Source organism: Trifolium pratense, linkage group LG6, assembly GCF_020283565.1.
Source record: "Trifolium pratense cultivar HEN17-A07 linkage group LG6, ARS_RC_1.1, whole genome shotgun sequence".
Classification (NCBI taxonomy): Eukaryota; Viridiplantae; Streptophyta; class Magnoliopsida; order Fabales; family Fabaceae; genus Trifolium; species Trifolium pratense.
This window is the reverse complement of record NC_060064.1, coordinates 38,354,051-38,380,585: the sequence shown is the minus strand read 5'-3', so window position 1 is coordinate 38,380,585 and position 26,535 is coordinate 38,354,051. Positions and strand designations below refer to the sequence as shown.

Here is a 26,535-nt window from a genome sequence, read left to right as displayed (position 1 = left end):
ACAAAATATGTTTTCCCTCCTAAGCTACATTAAGAGCCTAAATCTTCTGCAAATCCCGCCTAAACCTTTTTCTAATTTATTTATTATTTTCTTGGGGATAAAAACCTGCGTAATGCCTTCTTAAATCCCTATTTTCTAGGATTTTAATAAAATATATTCCCCTTTTTTCTCAACCACTTATTCTATTTTCTCTTTCCACATTTAATTATTATTAATTATGACAGTTTAGTCTAACCTATGTTATACATTGCACGCGTAACTTTACTTTCTCCCCATTCTATTTTCAAGTCTGCCTTTTCAATTTCTGGATATCAATTTCAAGAACTCTACTATTTCCTCCGGTCCTTTTTATAAGGAATAATTTGAAAAAAAAATTTGGTTCTTTTTATAAGAAACAATCATTAAATTTATTCTTACAATTCCATTTTTACCCTTATTAAATTGTATCCATTCCAAAGTTATGCATTAATTAGAGTGATATATTCCCTAAGGATAGATTAATACACCAATGTTAGTTTTGGAATAGATTATAAAATTTTAGAATTATTATTAAGAAAGATAAGGTTTCTTGGTATGTGTATTTTTTCCAAATTATTCCTTATAATAAGAACCGGAGGGAGTATTCACGTTACCCCAAATTTCTGTTTCCATATTTTTTTATATCCTCCAAATTTTGCATAGCAAGATTGCATCAAGTTTCTTCAAATTATAAGTATGAAAGTAAATCGATGCATAAAAATTTTCGATGCTTTCTCGGCTTATTCTTATACAAAATCTGTTCGAAGCTTTATACAAAATTAGGCTTAGAAAACATGATATCTCAGATTTTTCCTTCATAAATTTTAGAATTTAGGTTTACATTTCAATATGTTTTTCTATAGGTAAACTAAAAGAACAACATAATGTGTTAACCCACATCTCTGTCATTTCAATATGCTTTTTTAATGATTAACACATTAAAAAAGAGAGAAGAAGAAGAGACCTGACATAATAAAAGTGGCACACTTTACTTGACCCAAAGAAGAAGATGCTCTCAATCATCTTACATGCTTCATTTTTTTTTTTTATCTTTTCATTTTTCAATTGCAAGTTCATCATACCCCATTGAGTTTAGTTGCTTATGTCCATTGAATATTTTTTTTATCTTTTACATTTTTCCATATACATGGAATTCCTAATCACTGATACAATGCAAACACCGTGTTTATGTCGAGCCTAACTTGCACCTAACAGGTCCTTCATCATGTTTCATGCCATACTTTTATTCTGAATTGTGCATCATTTGTGTATATGACTCTATTTTAAAATATAGTTTGAAGATAGACACCCCTTGAGGTTAATCATTAAAAAATCTATAGGACTCTATTTTTAGATGATTTGAACATGAATTGCTTGATGATTTTTCAATTCTTTTTACATCGCTGTTTGCAGATGATAGTTTTTGTACCTTCAATTAAAATATGGTCTGTTTATGCAGATTAAGACCTTAATGGAGTTTATTGCACTGTTAATACAGAGAGAAGATTTTATTCCTCCCACCTCCACACCCTAGCGAACAATAACAAAAAAAAACCGGTTTCAAAATTGGTGTCTTCATAGATGAATAACTTCACAATGTCCAAGGTAAGCATGTTTTTGTTTTCTTATGTCTGCTCTCACTACTACTAATGATGAAATAATAGGTCCAAGAAAATCATTCCCAAAATATAGATCTCCTATTAAACTCTTCTATATATGTTGTCTGCATCACTATGAGTGTGATCACTAGCCAATTAAGACGGTACCAAGTAATGAAGCAATGTTATCATATTTGTAAGAAACTCACTCAACAATTTTTTTAAAAGATAGCATCTGAAGGTAGTTTATGTCAATTTAGTAACATCTTTATGATATTATAGCTTGCTCCCTTTTTGGAATACTTATGAGCTCTGTTGCTTTTAGATGCTTATCTACTACAGGATCTTTTTATATTATTTATATACGACAAAATTACACCTAAAGTCCTTTATCTTATTTATTTGTAACACTTTGGTCCTTTATCTTTTTTTTTGTAACACTTTAGTCCTTTATCTTTTATTTGTAACACTTTAGTCCTTTATTTTTTTTATTTGTAACACTTTAGTCCTTTTTTTTAACAGTTTGGTCCTTTATTATTTTTTTTATTTGTAACAGTTTGGTTCTTTATTTTTTATAAATAAATAAGATAAGGACCAAAATGTTATAAAAAAAAAGATAAAGGACCAAATTATTATAAAAAAAGATAAAGGACCAAACTGTTACAAAAAAATAAATCTATCTATATATATATATATATATATATATATATATATAGATTTATTTCATACTCCTTTTTCCTTTTTTTTTTTTTTGGTGTACCCCTTTTTCCTATTTTTATATTCAGTCTACTTGCAAACGATCTCAGATATTTTACGCCTCTATCTATGATGACTAAGCAACAAACCAAACCTAGGGGCAAAATAGTAATACCATATACTATCATGCGCCCGTTATTCGGTGAGTGGCGACAAAAAGACAATGTCACGTTCGTAAATATCTCGAAAACAAGGCCCAAACATATTCCAATTGCAACAATATATTTCACTCACACTCATCTCAGATCCCTTCTTCTAACCCTTACCATCTTCCTCTTTACCCTTTTCATTTTCTGTAACAGTTAACACAAACAACATACACAAACCTCAAACAACAACAAAGAAAGAACCACCACAACCTCTGTCACAAACAAACGTTGTCTTTTCTCCTTCACTAATCGGTAATTTTTTCACTCTCGTTCAAAAAAAAATTAAAAAAAATTACCAAACACAAACACAGTAGTTCTGTTTTTTATTTTTCTTTCGATTTTTTAATTCCAACCGTTTATTTGTTTCTTACATACTTTAATTTTGTTTTTCTTCTGTTTTTTTCCAGTGTCGGAGAATTTGATTTTGTCGCAGGTTTCGAGATCTGGTTGATCTAAAACCGTTAAACGGTAAACAATCTGGTTAATTTATTCAACAACTTGTGTAGAAGCTACTTGTTAACGTTAACTGTTAAGGTTGTTGTCTCTATTTGGATAACAGAATTTGTGTTGGTTAGTAACACAGTAACGACATCGTTTTTGGTTTTTTGTTCTGTTTTGTTGGTGGTTTCTGAAATCTGGTACCTTAAACTTGGATCTATAACTAAGATTAGTGTTAAATGGAGACACTTGTTGTTGTAGCTCAACATAGGAACCAATACTATAGTAGTAGATCTAAAGCACAAGATCATGGTAGATTTGGTTCTTCTTCACCTTCTAGTCAATTTAGAGGAATCAATTGTAGAACTTTTCAAACTGGGTCGGGTATTTTACCAACACCATTCAATTCTACTACTACTACTACTGCTACACCTGATAATGATACTAAATCAAAAACAACCTTAACTACTCCAATTTCAAAATCTGATACCAAAAGTTGTTTTACCAAAGTTGAACCAAGTAGTGCACCAGTTCCTATCAAAGGTTGTAAAAAGGAGATTACTTTTGTTGACCCTAATGGTAGTTTTTTACTTTCTGAACTTTGGGCTGGACCAACTTACTCTAATTCACCACCGCCGAGTTCTTTGCCTATTCCGAAATTTTCAGTTAGGCCAAAGAGGACTGTGTCTCTTGATCTTCCTAGTTTGTCTTCACTTGAGTCTGAATTGCGCAAAATTGCTAACTCTGCGCCTTGTTCCCCTCGTCAGGAGGATTCCCCTTTTGCTAGAGATTTTCTTGTTAATGATGATTCTGCGACTAGGACTCTTTGTCGCATTCTGAACCTTAACTTGGATGACGATGAATGATGCTCGAAGGAGCAAATGGTTACTGTAAATAAGTCTTTTTTATTTATTTATTGAAGTCGGGTTAGTGTTAGTTTGTTAGTTTCTTTGTGTATATAGAGTGGCCAAATAAAATTTATGGTACGTGTTTGGTTGGTTGAGACTTGAGATTGTGTGTAGCTTTCAGTAGTGGTGTGGTACCCTTGACAATAATGATGATGATTAGTGGCTGTGGTGGGTTGACATTCTCCAGGTTTTGGAAATATGATCAGGTTTGAATGTGGAAAAAGGGTAAATGGGTGTATATGTATGGCTCTATCGGGAGCAGGTTTTGGTTTGTGACTTAGTTGACATGGATGGAAGGCTGCAGGGAAAATGGTATGGAGGTAGAGATGATGGTAATTGGTAGGAGTGGTATGATGGAATAGACTTGGTTGACGACTATGCTTTATTTAGTTTGGCCTGATGAAAGTTACTGGTTTATATTCAAGCTTCGTTCCGAATTCATAATATATATAGTTTACAGCATCATTTCTTCAAAGAATGATTAACTTAATTCTGATTAAGGATTTAAGCCTCTTGCTTTAGTACATACTCTAGGTTGTATCTAATCTTGAACTTAAACTCTTTTGAGATCAATCCTTTGGTCCTTTATCCCCCTTTCAAATTTTCTTTCTTATCCCTTCAAATTTTCTTTTATTATCATCTTCCTTTATCATATATGTACTCTTCTAGTCTTCTATATGGTCGACTGTTTAGAAGTTAGTAATTAGTTACTACCTTTCTTTCCAATCTTCCTTTTCTCCTAGTTACTTACCTTTCTTTCCGGAAATTGTCCCCTTACCATCTTTTCTGATTTTTGAAAAGAAAAGCTGGAAGGTTTTGGTTATATAATCTTTTGTAGCTGAATGCCTTAGTTCTGTAGGTTAAATCCTTGTCACACCATGTTACTTACTATATCCCTTTAATCCCGTATATTTCCCGTTTTCACCTATATCTTCACCTGAATTATCCTCCATGGAGAGTGTTGACTATACTATGCCTAAATTAAGGTAAGATCTTGCTATATACTAAATGCTTTTGTATTATTTTCATGCATTAACCTCTGTTACTGATAATTGTTTTTGTATATATGAATCAGGGAGGTGTTACTGCACCGATGCTGTCATCTTCTACATCGCTGGTTCAACTACAAGTTTGTCTTTGTTCGTGGAGTTCCCTGTAGTAGTTCGTAAACTTTCATGTGTTTCTTTCTGTGTTTTTGTGATCAGTTGGACTTTCTTGATCTGATGAAATAATTGTTTAGCGACTGTGGTCTGCATTTCATGTCTTATATCTTAGTTAAGTATTAAGTACTTGTATTATCTACTCAAATTATAGGATTGCTTTGAAACCTATGAGCCTATGATACTGTTTTATGTTTTTATTCTAATGTGGACGTAGTTACTTTGTTCTTAAATTGAAATTTGTCAGTCTTTGGTATGTATTTGGTTGAAATTTGGACTACGAAATATTTTCAGTGATGATAGTGATTGCTGCACATCAGACTTTGGTGCAACATTTGCTCCAGTTTGAAATCTCGGGTAAGTATTGGTGTATGATACACCGTGTATCAATAGCAGGAAACACAATATGTTTTAATAATGAAAAACATAATGACTAATTGAATCTGTGGTGTCCTTAAAATGTGAGAACCTACATTTTGTTCCGACATAGTGTTGGATTGCCCATCAACAGTGTTAATATATGGATTGCCCATAACTTTGTTTTTTCAATATACACCCATAGAAAGCTGTACTATCTTCTGATTAATGATTACTACCAAAGTACCAAACATCAAAATTTTGATGTCAAATATGGCATGCATACTTTGTTTTTTGTATGTACTTTGTTTTGTATTTTTGGCTGTGATTAGCCTGCAGTCAAATGGTGAGTGACGGTAGGGAATCCATTTCCGTACTATAGATATACAACAGAAAGTAGACATTGTGATTGTTATTGGTTTAACCTGTGAGTAAATAACATTTGCACGAAACAAGTTTTTCACTTCAAAAGGAAAAAAATAGTAATATTTTTTATTTGGTTTTAGAGGGGAGATTAGATGATCACTTTTATGCCCAAATTGTCGTGTGGCCACTTCTATGCTTATTCCCCCTCCTCCCCACATATTTTATTCAGTACCATATTGTATTTGACCACTATTCTTTTTGTGCATGTATATTATATCATGGAAAATTAAATGAAATTTTACATGGTTCTCCGGTCATATTTTATTTGTTTTTGTTATATTACTTTATAAAGTAAGTATATGAACAAATATCTATATCTATATACTAGATATGATTGGATAATCATGTTAAATATTTATACATTGGCACCCCCACAAACACATTAAACCTAGTGGTCACTTGACAAAATTAAATCCCTATATAGAACTTTTGTTTTGAAAGCATGGGAAGGAACTGAAATAGAAAGGAGAGAAATTTGTCACTTGTTTGGAACAAACATTTAATAAGATGAGGTTATGATTGAAAATTGTTTATTTGAGAGTAATAAGACAGAGAAAAATGTTTAAGAAAGAGAAATGTTTTGGAGCATTGTTGAAGCTCTAGAAAACCTTTTTACTTGCTTTTTTTCCAAAATATTTTGTGCTCTCTATACAAAAAAGATTTTGAGAGTACTATCATCCTTTTTTTTTTTTTTTTTGTTTATCATATAACTTCGGTACAAAATTTTCACTATTATTTAGCTATAAGCACACAGATAGACCCCTTCAATTTTCCTTTTTCATTTCTTTTACCCAAAGTCTTTACTTCATTTGCCTTCAAATTAACGTTACTGATATCCAAATTTAAAATTACAACCACACATTATAAAATTTCTAAATAATTGCATAAACCACCTAAAACACCATAATTCCAAAGTGAAATTTTTCAAAAGTTCACTTTGGAATCAATTTCTTTTTCAAAATCATATAATACTATATACTCTTCTAACATTAACCCACTAAACTAAGAACATCAAACTACATCCAAAACACTACACCCAAAGTTGAAAAGTCATCATCATAATGCTAATTTATATATTATCTAATTACGTATTATATTTTTTGACTAAAAAAGATGTGCTTATTTCATTTCATTCAATTTAATTTTATATTTGTCCTTTAACTTTTTTACAAGTATAATACTAATAACATTAATATTTCCACTTTAATATGAGGCGCCAACAACCAACGAGTCTAAGTTAAAATTTGACTTTGTATAAAAATTCTAACTCCTTAGAAGTGAGTGATTCTCTTTACAATGTAAAGTAACTACATCATAATAAATCATGAGTTTGTAATCATCACGACGCTTAATTTTTTTATTTTACCCACTTCAGAGGATCAAAATCCATACTTTAATGACAATAGATCAGTTTAAACATTAGTTTTTTGTGACGAATTAAATTGGGTAAAAAATTTGTGAAAGGTAAAAATGAGTCTTTGGTGTACATTTATTGTTGATCTCCATCCAATTTGTATTCTCCAGCACAATTAGACTGTACCATATTCATCAAATGAACTACCTTCAATCCCACCCAAAAACAATGTCAAGAAAATCAATATTAGTTGGTGGCTCATAGCTATGATAGTGCAACAACAACCGAAAAACTTGTTTTATAAGAAAGAAAAAAAAATCGAGTTAAGATTATGCTTGCAATGCAACTTGCATCATCATCCACCTTTGCTGCCATATGAGTAGTAAATTCCATAAGCTGACATTGCTTTTCCTTCATCAAATACGGTTCTTTAGAGTAATCATAACTAAAGCCAAAATTAGCCAAAGTGTGTATACTATTTGTCTAAATGTTGTTAATTTAGACAAACCATGTGGGTTGGTAGGCACCAACATTGTATGACATTTTTTTGCTCCTTATTAAATTGTTTATAATTTCATACATCCCATATTATATGATGTGATGTGCTAGAAGGGAGACTATTCAAGGTCATGGCCCCCAAATCCCAATGTGTTGATATTATTCATGTATTATTTGTTGAAAATCTATATTATTGTTGGAGTTTAGCTAATATTTGTTAGTTTAATTAGACTGGTCCGAACCACACCCATGTGTTGGATGTGTGACGACATCAAATCTTCAAATTTTTGACTATATAATAACAGCTATATATTGTCGATGTTCGTAACCAACTTCTAATAATTCATACATTTAACAAACTAATGCAATATCTAATAAATTAGTGTATTTTAGATATGAATGTGTACTATAAACTAATGCAATATCTAATAAATTAGTGTATTTTAGATATGAATGTGTACTACTTTGGTCATAGAACTCAAAAATAATAATTTGGGCTTTGTCTTTGTCCCCATGACTAAAATTTTTGCCTCCTCCTTTACATATTCTCTAGTCATATCATTCATACATACTCTGAATAAAGGGTGATGGATGTATGAGTTTTGTTGTGTAGCTAGCAATGATGTTTCATTCCGTTTTGGGTTAAATGGGAGTAATGTTTGTGATTATCTTGAATTGATTAGGTTGATATATATCCATATGATATGAATGAATTATATATATGTGACAATATGTTTCTCATCACATGTCAAGTATGACAATGAAAGATGCCAAAGGAGTCACCATCTTTTAGGTTCCTTTTGTTTGTTCCATACTATTGGAGTACTATCATTCACCTCAGCATCTTAGCATGCGCACTTTTTCAGTTCTTTTGGGTCCCAACTTGTTTTGTGTTGAGTTCTTCGGGCCAGCCTTAGGGTACCCTGCACCTCTAGATATATACTAGTATCAAATTCTCTTCTCTTAGTAACGGTTCACTAAGCAAGCAAGAAGATATTGGGGTCACCAATTTAAGAAATAAGAATGCTTATTACATTTACATTTAATTTGTCATGGCTAATTCCAATGATGCTATAGTTCGAAGAATTATCCCTATGTTTAAGTGTCTATTTGGTTGGTTCAAAAAAAAAAAAAAAGTGTCTATTTGGTTGAGCGTATATACCTCTAAATGCATGTCTACTCTTGTGCCAAGTGATTTTTGAGACACTATAATACAATGCTTATGTGTTGCTATGATTTTTTGCCGTGATTTTGACAAGTGTGACCCATATCTATACAGACACCAAGTAAAATAAATATATAAGGATTTTTATTTTTTTTATAATTTTCACCACCAATATCCGGTTTACTGGACCACCTAATTTGGTTTGGGGTCAGTTCTGACATAAAGTGGTTACATCCTCCTTCCGATTGCAGTTGCGGAAGATCGAATCATGTTCCTCATTACCAAGTCCAGCGAAAATAACCACTGAACGAACTAACGATTGATAATACAAAGGAATTTTGGAAAAAAAAACACACTCAAAAATGTGTGTGACGCATATATAAGAGCGTGCGTTAGCACTCCTTTCAAAGAGCTCCTTCTCTGTACGCATTCTATTCCTATTTTTTTACTATTGAATCAACCTCTCCCGGACACTAAGTAAAAGAAATACTAAGGGATTTTTTGCCGCAATTATGATAATATTTCAAATGACATTAAATAGTGTGTATCAAATAATAATTCATTTAGCTAATGATTTTAAGGTCAATTGAATTTACAATAAAAATCCTCTTATTGTAATGAACTTTGAAAATGTTCAAAAAATATAAAGGGGTGCCATATTTAATGATTAATTTGTCCAAAAGCAAATATGGGGCCTCTTATCTTATCACATATTCTCTAATTTGAGTCAAGCTAATGATTTAATTTTTATCAGCATAATAACCAGATGTATGCAATTAAGTGCAACAAAGAAAAAGGAAAGTATTAAGGGATATCATAGAATAGACACCTTTACCACAACTATGTTTTACCTTTTTTCCTTTTCTTTTTGGTATATATATAAATATTTTGGCTTTTCAAGTCCATTTGCTTCTGCTTATACCTTTAATCATGACTCTAGTTATTTTATACCTTTTTGTTTGCTTGTGATTGTTCTTGATCAGAACACGTAGTTTGGAAATCATATTCATTCCCTGTATTCACAAATTTGCTCTATTCATGCATTTGACATATATCCATTGTTGTTGAGTAAAAATAGACGTTTAAATTTCAATGTACTTTTATTCTGTTTCAAAAGTTGAAATTTAAACGATTTAATCTTGATTAAATGACTGATCATGTGTTTGATGTGTAAATGCGGCAGAGTTGTAAATCAGAGCCGCTCCAATATTAATGAGCTTAAAGCAAATATTAACGAGTATTATTTTAATATAAAGTCTCATAAAAAGTTTTTTTTTTATATAAAATATTTAGAATGAGGGGAGATGTCTCGACCCAAAACATAAAAATCAAATGACTCAAATAACACTTAGGTTACGTTTGGTTCGTAAAACACTAAGAAATGTACTGAATAGTACATGACAGAACAAGATAATACAGAACATAACAAAACTGTACCGGCGAGATATAAGACGATAATATTTTTATATTCGAAAATAAAATGGGTATTTTTATGTTTTTTATAGTTGTACTGTGGACAAAAAGTTGTCATGTGGTTCAGTGAGGAACAAAATATCTTGTTTTTGTCCTGTTCCTTACTGCCTAATTTATCCAGTTCTGTAACCAGTTTCAAATCAATCAGGGTACAATAAAAGTTGTTCAGTCCCCTGTTTTTTAGCAAATCAAACACACCCATAAAAAATATTTATATTTACCTACCTCTAATGACACTAGCAAAAAAATTTATTCGTTGTTAAGAGAGTACAAAGTCTCTTTAGAGGAAGCCCATGCAACACATTGAGCACTCCGTACTCTCATCACAACGAATTCTTTTCTCCATCACTCATGGACTGTCAGATTGATTTCAACGGCTCCCTCACAGGGATGGATCCAGAAATTTATGAGACGGGAGCCAACAAATGCAATATAAAATGTTAGATAAAACATGATAATAGTTTTTTTGTTAACCTTTAGATTCAAATGAGATAAGAGGGTTGAAAATACTAGATTCGGCAGCAGAATAAGTAAGTCTGACAAGAACTTGTTTCTTCGAAAAATCAAACTCAATTTCTTCGAAATGATTCTTCCTAACCTGAACTTAATAAGTATTAACTAAATTCAAATCACTTGATTAAAATATTATATTGGGAATTGGGAATATATATTATTTTTTACTGGCTTTAACATTTTTTAATGGAATTGATGAATTTATCATATACTATAAGCCATAAAAAAATACATATTGTTTGTTATGAAAATATATAGACAAAATTAAGAACCTTTCACACGTGAATGGAAAATCTCTACTTCATATATATGTACGTATATAAATATAATCCTTTTGGTTAATACCACTACCTATATGTTCATAATTATTATTATGTTTGGTTAGAAAGGTAATCAATAAGATGGAGGGAGGGGCCCAAACCCCTGCTTGCCCCTGCCCAAATCCGTCCCTGCTCCCTCCATTCCCCGCTAGACATCGCGGAGGCAGTTACAACTATCTCCCCTGTATTTAAGCGTGAACACAGTTCGCTCTAAGTACTAATCACACTACTAGAAAACTGCTTTGGAGCGTCGGCCAAAATGAGACGCTAAATGGCCAAAAACGGACGCTACAAGGTATTTAGCGTCAGCTTAGCGTCCATCACACAATAGACGCTTAAATGCCCGAAGCAAGACAGTTGCGTCCAGTAGACGCTATTTGGCATCCGTCTGAGGAGACGCTAAGCCGAAGCTACAATCATAGTATACAGCAGACGCTAGTAGCATCCATTTTTGTGTGACGCTATACTTATGGTTTGGTTTTATTCAATGTTGCCTATAGAGTCTGTTTGGCGGACGCTATTTTATTATTAAAAAAAAAATATATTTTTTAGTAAAATTCTCTCCCACCACAAAGATCCATAAAACAATAGTCATAGTCATATATATACAAAGTGACAAACACAATATCTCAACCCACAAACAAATTAAACGTAGTGTGAAACTGAATTTTGAGAATCTTAAAAGTGACAACCATTATGTCATACAACAACACTAAGAAAAAAAACCAAGTATATGTCTAACAAATCGAAAGTAAAGTCTACACCATAAAACTATCAAAACCAAACATAATTTGTAAGACAAAATTGTGGCAAACATAAATTCTCTCGTGACGACGGCGTTTGCATAGTGTTGATTACTACATGTCTGGATAACTTACGAAGCATCCCTTTTACAAGTTGCACTTCCATATCATCATTAACAACCTGCAAATTATACACAAAAGTGGCTAAATTAATAATGAGGCAATTCAAAGAGTAAAAAACAAATTTCAAACTCAACGGAAATACAGCCAAAGTGATTCTCAATGAAATACAACAGTTCATGATATAGGCCGGACATAACAAAGGTAGATACAAACTATATATAAAGAGAAGATCAAAGAATCGTCTTCACCATCAAATTTTGACAAAGTTACATGATACTATCTATAATTCTGCCTAGTAGTAATGTAGGCTTCAATATATTGATTATTATAGGGTGTGATGTAATGGTCCATTAACAGAAATTACAGAGCCACATTGGGTAAATTTCAAATTTTACATTGGCTTTAAGAGTACAAATAGATCAATCATGTTGTAGTTATATTGCATTATAAGAAAAATTTGATGCTTACCATTTGGAAAACATACAACCAAGACTCAACAAGAAGCTCCATACCATGGACAATCATTATATATTATGGGACTTTTCATCCCGATGCATAACAAGGTTACTTGTTTACCATATCAAAATTTCAGAGCCATTTTGAATGCCTTTTATAAACAAGAGTTGATATGAACAATCACACATATTTTGTTTTTTAAATTGTATCTTTACAGAGCATAACATAAATATCATGTATTAAACTTACTTGTAAAGTGTTTCTGAAGCATTTCCTTCCATAGAGATCACAAATGAGCTGAACACTGAATACAACATGCTGAAATACCATGGCACATTAATGAAAATCTGAAAGCAATCAACACAAGCAACACTAGATAAACTAGAGATAAACGATTCCTAAATTATTACTATTACAATAATCAGCAACAAGGACATGCAAATAAACACATTTACAAGGCATAACTAAAACAATGGATTTCAGAAACACAACAAATACACATAAATAAATTAAAGTAAAAAAATACAGAGACAAATTACAATGGTTCAGATTCTATTTATGCTTAAGAGAGAGGAAGAGAGGCTTACTGTGTTCATTAGAAAAGACGGAAAGCGAGAGAGATGAGGTCACACAAGATATTTGATGCAAATCAAACCATGATGGCGTCAGCTGTTGATGCTGCTCTAGCAGTGGCATATTCTTCTGCACAAAAATGGCATGCATTGTCATAATTTACAAGTTTTTATCTTGTACTAAAAGTAAACTTCAATGTCATACATAAAGAATAAAGTGCTTCTCTATTAACAAAATGTTCATAATAACAACGTAGCAAAACATTGGATGCAGTGGCAATATCTTAATGTAACATATACCAATGAGTTTGATCGTACTATACCTTCAGGGTAAGCCAACTTCTGCAAGGTTGTAGGAGTAATCATAATAGGCATTGTTGTTTTGAAATAATGACTTTAAAAACACCAGGATTCCGTCTGCACCTAAAACCAGCATTCTGGAAAGGCATTGTTGTTTTGCTTTGAATTATAGATAAACATTTGAACAAATAGGACCAACCCTGATTAACTCCCTCAAATTATGACAAGGAAGCTAGGACTAAAAAGGATTTCAAATATCAATCAGAAAAGGATAAAGAAAAGGAGATGATATATAGGAAAGGCATAAATTGTTAAGCTAGAAGTACAATGAGAAGATATCCAATGGATTTTATAGCATTTATTTAATTCTTTCTTTGAAGACAATCTAAATCAAATGAGAACATATGCATCAAATTAAACCTCAACATGGTGAAAACTTGAAACACGATCAAACAATATCATAATCATAATATAAACATTAGATTCAAAGTTCACATCAACTAACAAAATAGTTCACATCAGCTAGCATCAAATTAACAAAAAATAAATACTAGCCTCTCATGTTTTATTTGCTCTTTAAATAAATACTAGAATGCAAATTGAATCAATTGATTAGGCAAAAAAAAAATCTAGAAATAGCTGAGTCTAAACCCAGATATTTAGAATCATGCAAAACATTAATTTCTCAACTTCCCAATTTCAGATTCAATAATTTTTAAGATCCCTACTAACAAGTAAATATAAAAACTGTCACTTTGGAACCCTATTCCTTAAAATCAGATTCAGAAACATATAACTACCAAACCTAATTTCTAATTTCGAAACAAGAGCCTACCACGAATCTGACCTGTGAAAGATATCCGAAAAGAGTTGAAACGGAGAAAGAGGGGAACAGAGTCCCAGAACCAAAGACCTATGAACCTAGTGCTACCACAAATTCGGTCTCCGTCATATCACGTCACGACATCTCTTTATGGCGGGTGGTGCTCGACGGTGGGTGGCGGTAGGTGGTTTCCTGAAAGAGGATGAGGAATTTAATAGTTACTAAAATAGAATAAATATTGTGACCGGTGAATAGACGAAAGTGGCAAATAGACTCCCGGTAGAGAAGAAGAAGAAGATTGAGTCGCTGGGAGAAGGAAGAGAGGCACAATTTTAGGGTTTCAGTTTAGTTTTTTTCAACGGCAACGGAGAGGAGAGATGCGCGACAAGAGATTGAAGGAGAGTTGTTCTTCGACGGCAACGAGAGTTTGAAGGAGAGTTGCGCCAAATGCTTCTTCGACGGCGGAGGGATTAGGAATAGATCTCAATTTCCATTTTTGTGTCTTGGATTTTTTTTTTTGTCACTTCATATATTTGGGGAATTGATAAAGAAAATATAATTAATTCATATTATTGCAGTGTGAGAATTAAATAAAAGTGGGAAACTGAAGTGAAAATTTTTGGCTCTTAACAAATAGTTTTTTATTTTATTTAATTTATCATTAGAGTCCGCCTCAGCAGACTCAATGAAATAATAAAAAAATTATAAAATGAATTATTTATTTATTTTTTCATAGCGTCTCCATGGTGTCTCCAAAAGCAGACGCTAACTTTAAAAATTAAATTAAAATAATAAAATTACAGTAGCGTCTGTCAATCAGACTCAAAAGAGACGCTAGTAGCGTCCGTGTCGTGGCTGACGCTAAAAAATTTGAAGCTAAAACCCATTTTTCTTGTAGTGTATGAACCACCACCCTAAAAACCTATAACTACCTTAACCGCCTCAAATTTCGTCATCGAAATCAACCGGTTCTACCTTGTTTAGAGAAAAACTTATAACTCTTATTTGAATTACTTTACTCTTAAGTCGTCCTTGATGTAAATGCTAATGCTCCCATAGTTTGTTAGTTGGCATTACAATGACAAGGAATAGATGAGGACAAATTAATGTGTTGGTCAGAATAAAAATTTGGGTTTTAATTAATCGGAAACGTCTTTTAAAGTTTAATCCAAAGTTTGAAATTTGGGTAATCTCTCTATTATTTCATGCGTATCAAAGTTTCTAACCGTAACCTAATATTCAAATAATTGGATAATGAAGTAATGGGTAAGGAAAATGACATTTAACAAATGTATAATTTTCTGTCACTTTCATTTTTTTGGTTTATTATACTGATTTTGCTGAAATTTTTCTCAACCAAAGATGTAATAATAATAGTATTAAACATTCTACCAAAAAAAAAATAATAGTATTAAACATGATATGCACTAATATTAATATTACAATCTAACCACATCATAATTCATCATATCTTACAATAATAATATACCAACATGTTATAGACTCCAAGTAAAATTATACTCAAATCCCTTAAATAAAATCTTTTGTTTGAGTCTTATCGATAAAAAAAATTGGTTAAAGGAATAAATTTACTAAAATTGGCGAGAAAATGGAACATGTACTAACAATATTGTAAAATAATTTTACACGGTCAATTTATAAGAATAATGTTTTTTTACCATATTATCAAACTTTCTTGATATAACACGACAAATTAATAAGTGTTTTATCAAATGATTGTGGAAAATTATTTTACACTATCGGTTCATAAAACTTTTCATATAATATTACAACCTTCCAAAACATTTTACTGTATTAAGATCCTTAATTAAGGGACTAGTGTCCGTAAAATAGTAGTTAACATTTTCCTTAATAAAATATCAGCTTAATTTTGCTTAATAATTGTGTTTATACATATCCATTAATTAAACAAATGCTAATAGTGTTTACATGCAGTGAGGGGAATCTTTGCGAGAAATAATTAAATGGTCCCATCTATTACAATAGGTAGCACCATCATTATCATAAGCATAGACAGAACAAAAAGAAAAAGAAAGTTTTCAATCATAACATTAACATCATCTTCTACTAGTATACTTTATCCGAAAACAATGGGGAGCAAAAACCAGAAGCAATCAAATTAAGAGTCATTCATTTCTTGGAATTAACTCAACACCCTCTCTTATCTCTATTTCCATTGGAGAGCTCAAAAACAAACAAAACCAAAAAAATTCTTCAACAAAAAAAAAAAACTTAATTATTGATTACAATGAAAGATATACTATCAACAAAGCTAGTGATGATTACAATGAAAGATATACCCGACTTCAATTCCTGGTTTAAACAATTTTTCGCGAGACTTTCCTAACCTCATGGTTGAACTCTGATTTGCCGGAATCCTCTTTCCCCGTAAGCTAGAGAGGACTAATACCAAAAAAAAGCTAATGATGATATCATTGAGGAATAATAGAAAAATTTGTTTTTGACTTTCTGATTAGCTTGTTAATCATCATCCTCAATAATACTAGTAGTAAGCATTAATTAGTACTTTCAATTTCTTCTAAACTTTCTACACCATCTAACAACATTTCTCTGTGCCTGCATTCTCTACTGCAAAAGGCTTTCTCTCCTCTGCAAAAACATAAAATTTAACTTCGTAACCATTAATCAACACTTAAAATCTTTTTCTACTAATTAAGTAGAAAATATGAAGTAATTAAAATTAAAGCAGTGCTATATGTTACGAACGATTTATATAAAAAAGAGAAGAATACATAAAAATAGAATATTTGACCAATTAGATTTTGGTTGACCATACACGGTAGAGTGATGGTTATTATTTGTAAATGTTACATGTTACACGGAATTCTTGCGTTTAAATCCTAGTAAAAATAATCATTTTTCCTATAATCCTAATGTCATATTTCTTACTAAATAAGATATCATTTAAATCTAAATACAATACAAATAATAAGAACTAATATTGCTAAGGGCAAAGGTAGAAAACTAGAAAACTAGAAAATGATACTCACCCATAAATAAAAATGTCCTTTGTATGCTCAAGATGTTTCTTGCAAGTGTGACATATTCCAAGAAAATTCCCATAAGAAGAGTTAGAGTTGTTTTGTGGCAAAGAACAATAACTTTCCTCCACAATGCAATTATTGAATATATGAGTAGTTCTTGGATTAGGACCATGAGATATCACACATGTATATTCCTCACAAAGTTCCATCTCACTCAAAGATAGAGATTGATCTTTTGTATAATCACTTGAATTTGGTGAGTCTTTGGTTTTAGTTTGAGACTCAAATGGAGAAAATATAGGAGAGGGTAAAGATGGAATTTTAACTCTAAGTTGTGTTCCAAACAAAACATTTCCTTTGTTTTGTTCAACATAATTATTCTCATCAATTGAATCATCTTTAAGGTTACCTATAAGAGCAAGACCAATATTGGCTCTTGATGAGAAGGTTTTGTTTGGAACATTTTTCATTTTGTTATCATACAAAAATGAATTTCCATAAGGGAATAACATTCTAGTGTCAAGAATTGAAGTTGGACTTTTCAAAACTTCTAAGAGAGTACTATTGTTGAAGGTGGTGAAATCTTTAATAAATTTTGGTGAACCAAATAAAGAAGGGAGAGTTTTTTTAGCACAATTTTGATTATTTGAAGATTGTTGAGAACTATGATCAGCCATTAAATTTGGCTTGGTCACTGCTCTTGATCTGTTCCTTAGCATCATAAGGAACATTATCTACAAAAAAAATAAAAAAATAAAAATCAATAATTATATTCAAAACATAAATAATAATAATAATAATAATAAAATAAAATAAATACTATGGAATATGAGTGATTAATAAAATCTCACCTAGATTATAGAGAGTGATTTTTCAGGCAAACCACTTTGATTTATCATCTATGCAAGTTGCTATTTGAAGATCCTTTTTTGCCAAGGCTTGTGAGAATGTTTATGTAAAAGTAAAATAAAAAATAATAAAATAAAGAGGGTATATCTCTTTTTGTCAATTTTCTTGACTAATAAGAAAAAGTAGTGAAAGACATGTGATTAGTAGAAGCTTTGCCATTGATCTAATATACTATATATAATCTGTTGTTGTTGAGAAACAGATTATACTAATATATAGTGTTTCATATTTCTCATGACATATAACACAAAGTGTAACTTTAGAATATTTTCAGCAATCTCTATAAATCATAGCTAGCTCTATTTTGTTTTCTTTCTTTTGATCTAACTCTGCAAAGTTTGCTAAGTGTTTAAAAAGCATTGAATTTAGGAGTTAGGACAGAGAGAAGGAAAGAGAGAGACGTGTTTGGATTCATATGCCAGTTAAGTGTTAAATGGAAGAGAAGAAGAAGGTGTCGTATGTGTGCATGAAAATCAAACGGTATTATTACTTTATCTATGCTATAAGATATATAGTGCCACATATACATATATATATATATAATAGATATTTATCTTTAATTTGACTTTATATTAAGAACTTTAATGTATAAAATTATTTTTACTTTATCGTGGATGTATAAATTATAATATTATAGTTTCGTGAGTTTAGCTTAGTTGGCAGATACGTTGCTTTATATATAGAGGATCAGGGTTTCGAACCATGATTATCTCACTTATCAACTTTATGATGGAATTTCTAGTCACTAGACTATTTGACAAAAAAATATAATATTATAATTTTGTATAAAGGAAAAAGTTTATTATTATAATAACATCAATTCAAGGTGTTTTTTGTTTCTTGACGAAATCAATTTAAGGTGTTGTTTACTTTAATTTTATTAATTTATTTTGGTATCGTCAGAGAATTTTACATTTTTTGTGCACATAAAGTGAATTCTCCTTTGTGATCTAATTTTTTTCGTATGTAGAAGTCAAAGATGAAATTCTCATGAACATATAGCTCAATTGATAGTGATATTTTATTTTATATGTAGTGTCAGAGTTCAAACACAAAATTTATCACTTATATACCTTAAGAGGTGAATTACAAGGTATTAGACTATTTTACAAAAACAAGAGTCAAGGATCAACATTTACCATCTATTTTTTTTATTACGCATTTACCATTAAATGGTCCAAATTGCATAAGACTATAAATTTGAATATGACTATATTGAAGTGTCTGGAATATCCATGTCTTTGAATCTAGTAGTTAAGTTGTTGTTTAATTGATACTATGAATAATTGGTCAAAAAATTAATACTATGAATAATAATTATATGGTGGATTGATTTTGAAAGAAATTGCATACCCCACGAGGAGTGATATATCAACATAAATTTATAGATAAAAATACGACACATTCTCTTTTTTTCCTCACAGCACGCAATTCGAAACATGCAAAAAATATTTTTTTAAAAAAAAGTATATAAATGTTGTATATTTGTTTGATTATTGAGATGAGATTATTAATGAGACATTATTATTGTGCAATCAGGAGACAGTAGCTTATATTCAGGGGCTGTTACTTTTACCTTGATTAATATATTATTAGTGACGGGAATTTAATTAGTTTTGTAACCATTCTTTGGCTTTTCATTAGGCTGTAATATTGTGTGTATATATTGATCTGTTGATGAATGAAATAGACAGAAAAGAATTTTGTGGCAAATCTTATTATGGTATACAGAGCTAGGGAATATCCTAGGGAAAATTAAAACAAATTTTACAGATCAAACACCATAATAGATTATGGCTAGTGATGATGAGAATGCTAAGAGTAGTGGGAAGAAGGTCAACAACGGTGAGCCGAGCGAGAAGAAGGTCGACTTGACTTATTTTCTTGGCTCGAGTGACAATCCTGGCAACGTGATTACGCCAATACAATTGCGCGGTCAAAATTATGATGAATGGGTGAGGGCAATTCGAACCTCATTGCAAGCAAAGAGAAAATATGGTTTTGTGGAAGGGAAAATTACAAAACCAACAACACCTGAGAAACTAGAGGACTGGACTGCAGTGCATTCTATGCTCGTGGCATGGTTACTCAACACCATCGAGCCATCACTGCGCTCTACTCTTTCTTATTATGATGATGCACAATTATTGTGGACACATCTGAAGCAACATTTTTGCGTTGTTAACGGGACTCGCATATGTCAATTAAAAACATCTCTAGGAGAATGCAAGCAAGGCAAGAATGAGGAGGTGTCAGTCTACTTTGGTCGTCTATCTCGCATATGGGATGAGCTCGTGACCTATGTCAAAAAGCCGACCTGCAAATGTGAAGGATGTACATGTGATATCAACAAACAGGTGACTGATTCACGTAATGAAGATTACCTTCATCATTTTCTGATTGGTCTTGATGGGAATTATGCAACGATTCGCTCAAATTTGCTTTCACAAGACCCTTTACCAAACATTGATCAAGCATATCAGCGAGTTGTGCATGATGAGAGACTGCTGCGAGGAGAGTCATTGAATCATGTGAATCGTGACAAATTTTGTAATCACTGCAACAGAGAAGGGCATGACGAGAGCACATGTTTTCAAATCCATGGGTTCCCGGAATGGTGGGGAGATCGTCCCCGAGGTGGACGTAGGTCTGGTCGTAGCAGAACAACACAAGGGAGAGGAGCAGGCCGTTCTGGTGGGCGTGGTAGGAGCTCTCACAACACTCATGTACGCGCCAATATGGCATCTGCAAGCACCAGCAACACTGCTTCTAAGGGTGGGCAGTCTCATGCCCCACCAAAAACAAGTGAGGCAGCAGGTATAATAGGCATCACCCCGACACAGTGGCAGCAAATTCTTGATGCTTTGAACAGTCTGAATACCAATGACCGTCTTCACGGTAAGAACGATAATGCTTGAATTATTGACACGGGAGCCTCAAATCATGTGACAGGAAATTTAAACTGTATGATTAATGTGAAAAATATTTCTAATTGTCCCGTGGGACTGCCAAACGGGAAAGATGCTACTGCTACAAGACAAGGCCAGTGTGATCTTGGACGGTGGTTTGCGCCTTGACAATGTCCTTTTTGTGCCTCAATTAACTTGCAACTTGATTTCTGTAACACAATTAATCGATGACTCAAACTGTATCGTTCAAATTACTAATACATTGTGTGTAATACAGGACCGGAAGACGAGGAAGTTAATTGGAGCGGGTGAACGAGCTGATGGACTTTACTTTTTTTGAGGTGTTCCGAAGGTGTGTGCACTGACAGTAGCAGGGGATTCGTCAATGGATTTGTGGCATAAACGTTTGGGTCATCCGTCGGAAAAGGTGATGAGGTTCATTCCTAATGTAAGTCAGTTTAGTAGAAGAGAGAATAAAAGAGCATGTGATGTTTGTCCACGTGCTAAGCAACATAGGGAAAACTTTCCTTTAAGTGAGAATAATGCTAGTAGTTTGTTTGAATTGGTTCACATTGATTTATGGGGACCTTATCGTACTCTTTCATCATGTAGGGCACAATATTATTTAACTATTGTAGACGATCATTCTCGTGCAGTTTGGGTTTACTTGTTATGCAATAAAACTGAGATTGAGACTATGTTTATGAATTTTGTTGCGTTTGTTGACCGACAATTTGATAGGAAAATAAAGAAAGTACGAAGTGATAATGGAACCGAATTTAATTTCCTACATGATTATTTTTTTGAGAACGGCATTGTGTTTGAGACTTCGTGTGTCGGTACTCCTCAACAAAATGGGAGAGTAGAACGAAAACATATAATGAATGTGGCACGGGCACTTAGATTTCAGGGTCATTTACCAATACAATTTTGGGGAGAATGTGTGTTAGCTGCATGCTATCTAATTAATCGAACACCGTCTAGTGTACTTAATTATTTGACACCTTTTGAAAAATTATTTGGTAAAGCCCCTCAATTTGACAACATGAAAATTTTTGATTGCTTATGTTATGCCCATAATCAACGACGTGATGGGGATAAGTTTACAAGTAGAAGTCGCAAGTGCATATTCGTGGGGTACCCGTATGGGAAAAAGGGGTGGAAGTTGTATGATTTGGAATCAAAAGAATATTTTGTTTCTAGAGATGTGAAGTTTTATGAAAATGAATTTCCCTTTGATGTGCAACAAGATAAAACACATATGACTCCTCCTGTTAGTTATGATATTGTGAATGTTGATGATGATATTGGTTGGGAAACTTATGGTTCCCCACAAGGAAGGAGTGGCGTATCAGTACCTTTGGAAATTGGTGACGGTAGTTGTAATGGGACTGCTGTGGCAGCAGACAATAATTGTGATGGGGATGTTGTGACAGCAGATGAAGGAGAAAATGTGAGTAGTATGGTTGCTGGTATGGGTGACAAGGCAGCGTCCACCCACACAGCTGATGGACGTGATGTTGAGGTAGTGCAAGAGGACAATTTGGAGCCAGAGGTGGTTGCTTCAAGGGAAGAAAATAGTGTTGCAGTTGAAATGATGGGAAAAGGAATGAGAAAGAAATTTCCTTCGACGAGATATAAGGATTTTGTTACTCATACGATTCGAAAAGTAAAGTCCTCGGAATGTTCACCAGCCCAACAACATGCCTCAGGTACTCCTTACCCTATTACTTACTTTATATCTTGTGAACGATTTTCTCCTAGACATCGAAATTTTGTTGCAGCTATAACAACAGGGAAAGAGCCTAAAAATTTTAAGGAAGCCATAAAGGATTCAAGTTGGTGTGATGCAATGGCTAATGAGATACGAGCCCTTGAAGAGAATGACACGTGGGTATTGACGACTCTACCACCCGGAAAGAAGGCTTTGGGAAGTAAGTGGGTGTACAGAATAAAACACAACTCAGATGGGAGCATAGAACGATTGAAAGCGAGACTCGTGATTTTCGGACATCACCAAATAGAGGGAATAGACTATGATGAGACATTTGCTCCGGTGGCAAAAATAGTGACTGTTCGTACATTTCTGGCGGTAGCGGCAATAAAAAAATGGGCAATTCATCAAATGGATGTGCACAACGCATTTCTTCATGGCGACTTGGATGAGGAAGTCTACATGAAAGTACCCCCGGGTTTTAAAAATACTAATCAAAATCTGGTTTGCAGGTTGAAAAAGTCATTATCTAAAAAAAAAAATACTAATCAAAATCTGGTTTGCAGGTTGAAAAAGTCATTATATGGCTTGAAACAAGCTTCACGGTGTTGGTTTGCTAAACTAACTGCAGCACTAAAGCATTATGGATTTGTTCAATCTTATTCAGACTACTCTCTTTTCACAATGCACAAGGGAGAAATACAACTCAATGTGTTGGTCTATGTGGATGATTTAATCATTGCAGGAAATGATATTGCAGCCCTGAATCTTTTTAAAGCTTACTTATGTAAATGCATTAATATGAAGGATTTAGGAGTCTTAAAATATTTTTTGGGGTTAGAAGTAGCCCGCAATCCTGAGGGGATATATCTTTGCCAGAGAAAATATGCATTGGAGATTATTGATGAAACAGGGATGTTGGGTGCTAAACCTGCTGATTTTCCTATGGAACAACATCACAAATTAGCCTTGGCAACTGGTGCATTGCTTAAGGATCCAGAATCTTATCGAAGACTTATAGGGAGGTTGATATATTTGTCAGTGACCAGACCTGATCTTGCTTATTCTGTACACATTTTGTCTCAGTTTATGCAGGAACCTCGTATAGAACATTGGGAGGCAGCCTTAAGGGTTGTTAGATACTTGAAGAAAAATCCGGGCCAAGGCATTCTACTTCGGTCTGATTCTAAATTGACATTAGAGGGATGGTGTGATTCGGATTGGGCTAGTTGTCCACTTACGAGGCGTTCTTTGACAGGGTGGTTGGTATTACTTGGTCTTTCCCCGGTGTTTTGGAAAACTAAAAAACAACCGACTGTGTCACGTTCTTCTGCAGAAGCTGAGTATCGCTCGATGGCAGCAACTACATGTGAGTTGAAATGGCTCAAACAATTACTTGGTGATTTGGGAGTTAGTCACCAAGAAGGGATGCGTTTATATTGTGATAGTCAATCCGCTTTACATATTGCTCAAAATCCGGTGTTTCATGAAAGAACGAAGCATATTGAAGCCGATTGTCGTTTTGTTCGAGAAGCGGTTACAGCAGGTATTATCAGTCCCTCATATGTTCCTACAACGATACAACTAGCGGATATCTTTACTAAAGCCTTGGGAAAAGCACAATTTCAGTCAGTCCTTCGCAAGTTGGGCATTCGAGACCTTTATGCTCCGACTTGAGGGAGGGTATTGAGATGAGATTATTAATGAGACATTATTATTGTGCAATCAGGAGACAGTAGCTTATATTCAGGGGCTGTTACTTTTACCTTGATTAATATATTATTAGTGACGGGAATTTAATCAGTTTTGTAACCATTCTTTGGCTTTTCATTAGGCTATAATATTGTGTGTATATATTGATCTGTTGATGAATGAAATAGACAGAAAAGAATTTTGTGGCAAATCTTATTATTGATATTTGTGTTTGAATAACATTTTTGCTTTATGATATGTTATGGTGTACCTATAATACTGAGTATATACTTTTAATTTGTTAACAAATATCTAAGATTGTTTACTTTTTACACTTAAAGAGAATTGTTCATTTCGTCGGATCCTTTATATTTATATCATTTTTATTAAGTGCAAAATCCAAAGTACAAAATTAAACCATATTTGGGGAACGTTGCTTTTACAAAATTCTTCATCTAAGAACCATTTTTCTTCTAATATATCTAAGTGCAAAATCATAAGTTTAATGTCAAACCTTATTCGGGGGACATTGCTTTTATAAAGTTGTAAACCTTATTCGAGCTATAACTTACTCTTTTTGCTATAGCCACCACCACCACATACGTTATTCAAGATGTTATCGTTAAAGAAACGACTTGAATTTGTTTCTTTGAAAAAATTGCAATTCTCATTTCAGAAATATCTGTCAATGGTTACATAAATAAGGAAAACATCGCACGACATTCAAACTAAAATTTAGGTCAACCAACCTAGACATCAACACACGTTAAGTTAGTGCACGATTCATTAATAATTCCTTGGTCTCAATTTTTTTTGTCATTTTAGAGTTTTTTTAGGTAGATTATTGATAAGTCATTTTTTATAAGTCATTTTTGCCCTTACTCATTAAGAAATAGAAAAATGTCTCCATAGTTTATAATGGAGTTTCATCGAATTGTAAGGGTTGAGTACACCTTGTACTCCTTATAATTCATATTCATATTTTGATTATAAAAAAAAAAAGATAGAAAAATGTATTTAATGGAAGCTTTTAATTTTTTGTAAGGGTGCAAATGATAAAATATAATTAATTGTATTTTGGTTTCTTAAAAAAATTAAAATTTTGTGACAAAAGTACAAAGTTAAAAGGACCAAAGAACATTAGCTATGAAGAGAGTAGATGATGATTGTATAGATTTACTCAATGTGGATTAAGAAATATATTGACTAATAATAATAATAATGGAAAGGGTCGTATATCATGCTAGCTAGTGAATGTGGAAATTGTTGTCGATCAGATTAGTGCCGAATATTGAATTATTTTATTTGAAAAGAAAAAAAGAAGTCAAAATTTAAAGTAATAGTTAAAAAAAAAAACACTTGGTCTCAATGAATCTCAATATGCAAGTTAGATAGATGGTGAAGAATTTAGTCCTTAAACTATCATCCTCTCACCAACTTAGTCCCTAAACTATTAAAAATAACTAAAAGGTCCCTAATATATTTTCTATCCGTCAATTTAGTCCCTAAACTATCAATCTCTCACCAACTTAGTCCCTAAACTATTAAAAACAACTAAAAGGTCCCTAATCTATTTTTCATCCGTCAATTTAGTCCCTAAACTATCACTCTCTCACCAACTTAATCCCTAAATTATTAAAAACAACTAAATAAATTGGTTTGTGATTTTATAAGGGTTTGTGATTTTGTTTTATCCGTTTGAAGTTTATTGGTAATACTAGTAGGAGCTAGTTTTTTTTCATCTATGCCAGTGTGTTAAGAAGTGTCTTGGAGATATTATAACAGGTTCGTTAGGAATCATAAAATGATGTTTATGAGGGACTAAATTGAAGGATGTGAATATAGTTTAAGGACCTTTTAGTTGTTTTTAATAGTTTGAGGACTAAGTTGGTGAGAGAGTGATAGTTTAGGGACTAAATTGACGGATGAAAAATAGATTATGGACCTTTTAATTGATTTTAATAGTTTAGGGATTAAGTTGGTGAGAGAGTGATAGTTTAGGAACTAAATTAACTGATTACTCAACAAACTACATAGCAAGCTCACAAACGATGAAATCAACACTTGGTCAGTCCCTTTCAAAAATAAGCTTCAACAAAGCTGAACATGGTGCAATACAAATCATTGATATGCAT

General features: G+C 32.6%; 2 protein-coding genes and 1 long non-coding RNA gene across 4 annotated transcripts; 1 reads left to right on the top strand and 2 right to left on the bottom strand.

Annotated features, from left to right (window-relative positions):
- The first annotated feature begins 2,542 nt into the window (after positions 1-2,542).
- LOC123888830 lies at positions 2,543-5,283 on the top strand. The gene is made up of 3 exons (XM_045938018.1): positions 2,543-2,773; positions 2,929-4,853; positions 4,943-5,283. Exon 2 carries the CDS (start codon positions 3,199-3,201, stop codon positions 3,823-3,825), a length of 627 nt encoding a protein of 208 aa, XP_045793974.1. The 5' UTR covers positions 2,543-2,773; positions 2,929-3,198; the 3' UTR covers positions 3,826-4,853; positions 4,943-5,283.
- Positions 5,284-11,762: 6,479 nt separating this feature from the next.
- Positions 11,763-14,773, bottom strand: LOC123890219. 2 transcript variants are annotated; one of them, XR_006802778.1, is made up of 5 exons: positions 14,175-14,773; positions 13,351-13,464; positions 13,043-13,157; positions 12,705-12,773; positions 11,763-12,057 (listed from the first exon to the last, which is right to left on the bottom strand). It is a non-coding gene; the product is annotated as an uncharacterized LOC123890219 (long non-coding RNA). The 2 variants fall into 2 exon arrangements; XR_006802777.1 differs by having other exon boundaries at positions 13,351-13,565; positions 14,175-14,726.
- A 1,503-nt stretch (positions 14,774-16,276) lies between these two features.
- LOC123889348 (FCS-Like Zinc finger 8-like) lies at positions 16,277-18,610 on the bottom strand. The gene is made up of 3 exons (XM_045938636.1): positions 18,028-18,610; positions 17,183-17,910; positions 16,277-16,781 (listed from the first exon to the last, which is right to left on the bottom strand). The coding sequence occupies exons 2-3, from the start codon at positions 17,905-17,907 to the stop codon at positions 16,688-16,690; spliced, it is 819 nt and encodes a 272-aa protein (XP_045794592.1). The 5' UTR covers positions 17,908-17,910; positions 18,028-18,610; the 3' UTR covers positions 16,277-16,687.
- Positions 18,611-26,535: the final 7,925 nt, after the last annotated feature.

What these genes read in the sequence shown, in the direction of transcription:
- LOC123888830 (XM_045938018.1), top strand. Translation starts at nt 3,199, where the DNA reads ATGGAGACACTTGTTGTTGTAGCTCAACATAGGAACCAATACTATAGT.
- LOC123889348 (XM_045938636.1), bottom strand. Translation starts at nt 17,907, where the DNA reads ATGTTCCTTATGATGCTAAGGAACAGATCAAGAGCAGTGACCAAGCCA. An exon ending in AAGGACATTTTTATTTATGG is followed by an intron (nt 16,782 to 17,182) that starts GTGAGTATCATT and finishes ATGTTTTTGCAG; the next exon opens with AGGAGAGAAAGCCTTTTGCA.